General features: G+C 44.3%; 1 protein-coding gene across 1 annotated transcript in view; it reads right to left on the bottom strand.

Annotated features, from left to right (window-relative positions):
- DDHD1 (DDHD domain containing 1) overlaps window positions 1–3,781 on the bottom strand; it is a 100,146-nt gene extending 96,365 nt beyond the window's left edge. Inside the window, exon 1 of the mRNA XM_012663742.1 lies at window positions 2,941–3,781. Coding sequence (XP_012519196.1) covers window positions 2,941–3,781 — 841 coding nt within the window. The remainder of the gene's footprint in view (window positions 1–2,940) is intronic.
- Window positions 3,782–8,205: the final 4,424 nt, after the last annotated feature.

Raw genomic sequence — 8,205 nt, 5'->3', positions numbered from 1 at the left:
TTTTTTTTTTTTTAAACCTTTCATTACCACCATTTAGAAAGTTTCCAAAAAGGTTTAAAAGTTAATGTTAAAATGGGGGGAAAGTCAAAAGCTACACAGTCTTGTATGAGTTTTTACCATTTGGAAAAGCGCTGAAGAAACCATATTAGAAACCTCCCAAGGTGTGAAAACTTATATAATACACGGAGACTTAAAGAACCAATTAGAATAAAGTCACATGAGATTTTGTGAGAAATGGTAAATGACCATTTACCATCACTATCCTTTCACTGTAGTTCAAACGAGGACCTTGGACACCCAAAGGATTGTATCTTGTTAATAACTATTTAGAAAATGCTAAAATAGAGATGAAAATAGGCATTACTCTTATGCTAGGTAATAAAAATTAATTTACAAACTATAAATGGCCTAATGGCTATCTCCTTTAGGAAAGATTTAAGAAGATGTTCCCATTACCTTCATGTTAACTTTTGTAGGCCCTTACCATTTTTCACTTAATTTATGACACTCGCATTCTAATGATACTCCGTTTCTAACCCTCCAATTCAACCTTTGCATTGTCACTAACCACACCTAAGTAACAGAGAACTTTCAATTGTTTGGTTCCCTGTTACAGGATAAAATCCAAACTCCTTAGCACTGCACATTCACCCTGTTTCTTTTCCAGCTGTTCTCTCAAATGTACCATTCATGTGCAGGCACTCCTTTCACAATCTCCATCCTGTTCCTGACCAATCACCAGCTTTCATGTACCTCCATCTCTGTGGTGGTCAAAGCCCAAACCCACCCTGTGTGACTCAGTGCCGGTGGGTGCAGGCCTCATTTCCTCAAAATGCCATGCCGTTTCATGCCCCTGCATATGTGTTACTCCTTCTGGCTGGAATGCCTTTTCCTCTATGTCCCTGCTTGCTCTGATGAAATCCATCCTTTAGGACTCAGTCTTACATCTTCTGGGAAGCTTTCCTGACACCCTCACTCTTGAATGGGTTAGAAGCTCTTTGGACATGGCATTGGATTCCCGACTAGACTAATAAACTGCTTGATCACTTTCTGAGTGATTGGACAAGTTCATTAATTTCACTGAGCCCATTTCTTCATACGTACGTTAGCATTAATATGCTACCACAGTGAAATAATAGATATCAAAATCACTTTGTAAACAGTGAAGCACCATGCAAGCATTGGCAATTTTATCATAAACCAAAAGTGTGCACAGTATTCTAGGCAAATATCCTTCAGTTTAATCTAAGGGTAAGAGTCATCTCTTGGTTTCCAGTCCCCTCTCCAAGAAGGCCCTGCATTTTTATCTAACTTTCTGGCTCCACTACGTCCTTGTGTTTCTATCCTCAGTTAAAAAAAAAAAATTCTATAGTGATGTTTAAGCCATTTGAAGAATACACTAAGTGGGAAGCTCCTGAAAAGTAAGGATTTTCCTTTTTCCCACCATTCCTCATGCCTTCACAAGAGCACTGTGTCATGAACATACAACTACTGAGTAAATATGAAAGAACTAAATGAATACAAACATTAACCTGTCCTTAGTGAGTTTATAATCAAAAGGAGTGACTTAACAGATCCCACCTGAATCTGACTTTATAAAAATGGTAACAAATGCCTTTAGTGTCATCTTAAAGTGCAGTAAGAAATTAAATTACCTGCTATGCTTATTTTACGTGGTGATTTGACACATACTGGAATTGCTACCTTAATAATTCATCCTTAACATATGAATGTTTTAACATTATCAGAATCACCGATGCAATTCAATACCTAGTTATTGCATGTCTACTACACTACTCCCTGAAAGTACAAAGGTGATGGACTCTGCCTATAAGCCTCTAAACACACAGAAAGGAAGCTAAGTCATCCATACACATAATTAATACAAGGCAGAATGCTATAAGATGTATAGAGAATCTAGGGGGAGTGACAATCAGTGAAGACATTTGAGTTAGGGCATTGGGCCCATGAAAATTAAATTGATATCACATTACCGGTGGCCAATAGCTTCTGCTACTATTGAATGTCTACTATATATTACATATGCAATATTTGCTGCAAGCAATGGGAGATATTTCTGATTGCCCTCTTCCTTACTCTAATTTAATTATAAACCTAATTGTGTGTTGTTGTCTAATAACTATTAACACTCATATCACCATTAAGTGCCGAAGCACACATAGTTCCAAGTCCTTTAGGTATATTTTCTCATTTACTTTCCACAACAACCCTATGAGGGAGAAGTACAATTATCCCCATTTAAAGATGTGGAAGACGAGGAGTAGGGCTGGTAATTTTTCAAGGTTAAGAGGCAAAAACAAAAATATGTAAATAAGGACCTAAAAGACAAAAAAATCGAGTATTCCATAGAGTGTGAACAGATCCACTTGCCAGAACTGCTTCATGCAGTGCTTTCCACCTCTCTCGAACACACCCAGTGGGAGTAACCTATCTCCTTTCTCTTCCCGCCAGGTATTAATTTTCTTTTCCTGAGTCCATAACTGAACTGTTGATTCTCGAGCAGATCCTCTCAAACCTTACCACTCCAGGGGACGTGCTGCTATTTAAATCATAGGCAGTTCAAGGTAAATGAGACCGAATCAGATCCCCAGGTGGACAAGGCTTGGTAGGATCACGAAATTAAACCTTTCAGGCTGAGGATCCGTTCCTGGATCAGCTCCAGGGGATAGCAGCAGCACCGGCTCACCCAGGAGGCGCTACCCCCAGCGGCATCCACTCCTCCTGACCCCGAGCAGCTCGGGTTTTGCCATCTGCTCATTTACCCTTCACCTGCCGGCGTTCCCTGCACAATCTCCACCCTGCCCCACCAAAAGCCAGGCCTCAGCGCCTCCCTCTCCGCGGAGGCTAGGTCCCAAACCCGCTACATGTCAGCTCCCGCAGGCGCAGCCCGTCCCGCCCAAACCCGGGCCTGCTACTCACGGTTCCAGTACACTGGGTAGCATTCTCCTTGGGTCACATCCACCTCGTAGAGGCCGCCCCGCACGCACACTGGCTCGATATTCACCAGCTCTACCATCTCGGGATCGTGCCCCGCCATGCGCGGGCAGAAGCCGCAGGCGCGGTCCTCGTCGTCGTCCTCCCCGGAACTGGAGGCCGGACCCGCGGGAGAGGCCGTGCGGCACACATGGTCGCCGTCCCGGTCCTCGGCCTGGGGCCGGGCCCCTGTGGCCTGCAGCAGGGTCCGGAAGGCTAGCTCGATGCGGAGCGAATCGTAGCCGATGAAGGGCTTCCAGGTCTTCTTGTCCTCCTTGTAGAACCAGCGCACTTCCTCTGGACCCAGCTCCGTCACTACCTCGTAGCGGTGCCGGGCGGCCGGGCCGCCCGGCCGGGTGCGCTTCCTCTCCCCTGTCCCCGCTCCCGCCGCCCCGCCACCCCCGGAGTTCGTCGCGACCAGCGGCGGCTGCTGCGGAGGGTGCAGCGACAAGGAGCTGCCGCCGCCGCCGCTCTCGCCCTCGCTGTAGTAGCGCAGCGAGGAGCCCGACTCCGCCGAGCTGAAGTCATAGTTCTCGTCACTGAGGCAAGAGTCCAGCGCCAGGTGGTGGTTGTGGTCCTCGGCGCCCGGCGCCAAGTGCAGCCCCGGCTCCCCGCGCAGGAGGGCCAGGGGCACGTCGCCGTCGCCCGGGTCCCCGCCGGGCAGGTGCTCGAAGCAGCAGAGGCTGCCGCCGAACGCCGGACCTGCATCCGAGCCCAGCTCCCAGGCGCCGCCGCCTCGGCCGTTATGTTCCGGGCTCCGCGGGGACCCGCGGCCCGGGTAATTCATGGTGTAGAGACGCCGCCGGCTGCCCGGCCGCGCGCCGAGCCGTGACCCCCAGCGCTTCTGCCACACATTCAACGCCGCCGCTCTCTCCACCCGGAGTTTTTAATCTTTCAAATCCGGACAGGTGATGCGGCGGCGGCGGCGTCAGTGACTGCAACTCCACCACCCACAAGAGGCCAGCAGCCGCGGTTCGCGGCCCGCCCCATTGTCACGCATCCCGGCGTAGGCGGTGCCTGGGCCCGGCCCCGCCCCTCCGGCAGTGCGCACCGCCCCGGAAGCCAGAGCTGGGTCGACTCAGGGCGCCCTCTACTCTTGGGCCCCTCAACCCCTTTCCGCCGTCCTTTCGGTGTTCCTGCACGGCTGCCTCAGCCCCCGGCCCTTCTGGGTTCCAGAGCCCGGCTGTGGAGAGGCTTTACTCCATTCATCCTTACAATTTTGAGTCATGAGCCCAGAAGCTTAAACTACACGTCGAGAGGGCCCCTGGAAGTTGGATTCTCCTGACATTGCTTTTTTGAGCCTTAAGCCCTCCCGCGTTCTGCCATCTGGTTCTGGGCCCTCCAGAGTTGTCGCCCACATGAGGACACTCCGCCCAAAATACACTCACCTTGGCGTCACTACTCCCACTCGGAAACTCGAGTCTAAACCTCCCTTCATAAGCCATCGCATATTGTTGCTTGTCTTTCCATACTTGGACTTCCTGTTTTCTCAACTTCATTGTAAGGCCCTTGATGTAAACCAAGTCCATATATCAGCTTCTCCTGCACAATCAATGTTTGTGGATTATAATGATGGCAAATCAGCCATCCAGCCGTGGTAGAAAGATGATTATTAGATTGAAAGCCAGAAAACAAACTAGATTCTGGATTTAGCTTTAATAACCATGGGCAAATCTCCCTGGTCTTTTTGGTTTCCTCTTTTGTAAAGTTAATATTATTGGACCAGATGATCTCTAAAGTTCCTTCTAGCAATGGAATTCTGTGACCTTTAAGTTTTCCTCCAGTTTTTATGCATTGCTGATTCTATAACTTACTTTCTGTGATCGAGTTGAATACTGATGCTCCCTTATGTGGTTTAAAAAAAAAAGTTTTTATTTTATAAGTTCATCCCCCAATGTTGAGAATCCAGAGAAAAACAATCTACAACTTCAGTGTTCTCAATTTAAGAATAATCTTCGTTCTTTTACTCCCTTTGTGGTGGAATCAGATTGGTAGGGTAATTTTTCTTGCTCCTGGGATCTAACCTGTCAGAGATTACTCTAAATCATTATTTAAATTAGGACCATCTCAAGTTTTTACAGCACCTTTGTAGAAATTTGAAAAAAGGTATTGCTTCCTATAGGCAGATGCAGAGTGGTTTTGGGCTTCGTGGCTTGGCAAGTGGAGCATGGGCTGGATTTTCTGCCCCAGTGTTGTACCCTTGGCTGGATAATCTTGTGCAGTGAACAACCTGTCCAATTGTATACTTGCAGTCCTGACTCAAAGCATCTAAGATCAGAACCCTCTTTTCTGTAATGCTTTCTGAGTACCTACTTTCTGATTTATCTTCCAACATTTCTATTGACAATATCCAAAATGTGATATTGGGTATGAGCTTTGATCTATTTACTGCCTATGAAAGCATTCATTCTACAGTGTTTTCATAGCCACCTACGTGCCAGGCACCTCTACGCTAACTTCTAATACAAAAAGAGAATGCGAGAGACTAAGTTCCTTCTTCAAGGAACTTACAGCCTAGTGGAGGGATACAGACAAGTGTTGTGGCTGCTTTTCACTCCTGAGCTTGGTAGCAAAGGAATGAATAATTACTTGAAACACATAGTGTTTCCAGAAAAGGGGAGAGACCAAAGTCTGAAGGAGAAAATGGTCTCTTCAGCTAACTTCCTCTCAGTATTTCCAAGGACATGTGCAAAAGGTTAGGGCTGTTTGCTAATTTCTTTAACAACTTCCATTGCACACAGCAAACAAGCAGTTTCGGGCAGGCGTTTTCACCTGACCCTTCATTCACCCTGCTTACGTTCTTTCCATCCATCCATCCTTTCTTCTAGGCCCAGCTCCCACAGACAAGTAAACAGATACATTATAGTACAGTGTGAAAAATATTGTAAAGGGAATTAAAAATAAGGAATATCATAACATCTAACATATCTCTATTCCTTTATGTTTTTTAATGGAACATATCCTAACTATATAGCTAGCCAGTTAGATTATTTTGACCAAATTTTAACTCTTAAAGACTATACAATTCCCATTAATGAATATTATTAAAAAATACTCCCTGCCTTATATTAAATGAATATTTCTATTGTTTAAGTGTTGTGGTTATTTGGTTATTTTGAGAGGATTTATCTCTTGTGGTTCATTGGGTAAGGCCACACTCTTTTAGATAGCATGATTTTTACTGAAGGAAATGTTGATTCTCAGCATAATCTAGTTATCCGGAGAAGGGAGTCTTAGATTCTCTCCTGACCTCATTATCTTGGTCTAGACCAAGAGTGGTGATATCAATCACCATTTCTGGGAGTTGACATTGCTTTTACCATTTAGAAGTGCGCTGGGGCTAGAAGAGCAGACTCATGTAGTGGGTCCCAGGCTGAGTCCATAAAAGATATTTGAAAACATAATACCTAATTTCACATGACTGCATTTTTTTTTTTTTATTCCTTAGCCATATCAAGTTGATGAAGTTGCTCTTTTCAACTTTCTTTTCTGCTTTAAAAAGTCTTGTTTTACCTGATACTTCCTGCTACTACTCTCCTTTTGTTTTCTAGAGCATCTTTTCAGGTCCTGACAAGAGGGAGAAGGGTTGGGGACTCTATTCCAATCCCCACCTGCTGGAACAGGTATCAGGTGGCTCCCCACCGCTCTACATCATTAGCGGGTACAATGGACACAGCAGTATCTGAACTGCCGTGGCTGTATGTAAAACATTCTAGGGTATTTTAATAATCACCCAAGACCAAGCCTCTTTCAGATAGGCAAATAAGTATGGTTGATTCAGATTTCTGGCATTACTGGGCCGTGCTGCTGCAACAACCAGGTGCATGTGGATCCAAGCCTGAGGGAGTTCTTTGTGTGAGAAAAAAAAAGAGGTAAATCCAGCTGGTTTGTACTACAAAAGTCTGAAACAACTTATCTGCATGTCCTACCATCCTCCCTTCCCCATTAGACATATGGCAAGGGCTATCTGGTAACAGTGGACATCTTCCCCTCCATGCCTCTCAAAATTTACATGGGTGAATTTCGTGCCATTTTTCCCCTGGCTTCTTCCTTAAAGTTTGTCCCTGTTGTTCATTTTAACCTATTTTCACCTGTGAAAAATTATTAGGGATAGCTTTATGCCATGTAATTTATTCTGAGCCAACACCCCACATCTGCACTTGAAATAGCTTCATCCGAGTGTGTATAATGGAATACATATATTTAGAAAGAAAAAAGAGGGCAGGATAACCATACCCCCATCTGCTTCATCTCCCATTTGATAAGCCATCCACTACATTTTATATTTTATTTGACTTATTATTTTGGGGATATTTATCCAGTTTCTTAAAAGTGAGAGTGTGTGCTTTGGTACACTGACTAAATGGAATAATGACCTAGAGTGAAGCAGGGACAGTCATTGGACATATATATCTAAGGTGTCTACTAAGTTTCAGGCACTATGCTAGGCTCTACAGTGAAGCATTCACAGCCTAGTGGTATATTTATATAAAACTGTAATACCAGCTAGATTCCTATGAGGAATATAATCGTGCCAGTATAGCTGTGTCACCACCACAGGTGTCATTCTCTCCCTAAAGGCAGATCAATAGAGACATCAAATTACAATCCAAAGGAAGCTAGGTGAGCAGAAATAATATAGGAACACATGATGAATAAAGTCATTCATCCTTCCATTTATTCATTCAGCAAATATTTATTGTCCAGCACTATCTTAAAGATGGTTTAGTTTCACCTGAAATCACACTTAATTTAGAATTATCAAATGCATTGACTTAAAGATTTATAAGAGGCCTGTCTACAAAACCATACTTATCAGAACCCCATAAAAATGTTTTATATTCCTTTTGGAAGTAAAGGTCAATGGTGTTGAAGGTACATATTCAAATGAAAGAAAATGCAAATCAATACAATATTGATGCTATACTCTATGGAGGCAGCCACAAAATCCTCGTCAGCTTGTTTATATCAGAAAGAGAAGATTTGGCTATATTCCTGCCCTTTCATTATAGAAAAGTGAGTTAGGCCATAGCCATAGGCTGCTGTGAGGTCCACGTTACACATCCATTGTAGATGTATCGGATGACTTCTGTGCTCTAGGATTTTTTCCTACCTCTCCCCAGAGGTAAATTGAAAGTACATATTTGTTCACCAAGTGTATGATATATAACTCATATGAGCCTTCAATAAAAAGTAATTGATGATCATAAT

The sequence above is a fragment of the Propithecus coquereli genome, unplaced genomic scaffold (assembly GCF_000956105.1).
Source record: "Propithecus coquereli isolate 6110/MARCELLA unplaced genomic scaffold, Pcoq_1.0 Scaffold83, whole genome shotgun sequence".
Taxonomy (NCBI): domain Eukaryota; kingdom Metazoa; phylum Chordata; class Mammalia; order Primates; family Indriidae; genus Propithecus; species Propithecus coquereli.
The sequence above is the reverse complement of the archived record's forward strand: the minus strand, read 5'-3'. Positions and strand labels throughout refer to the sequence as shown.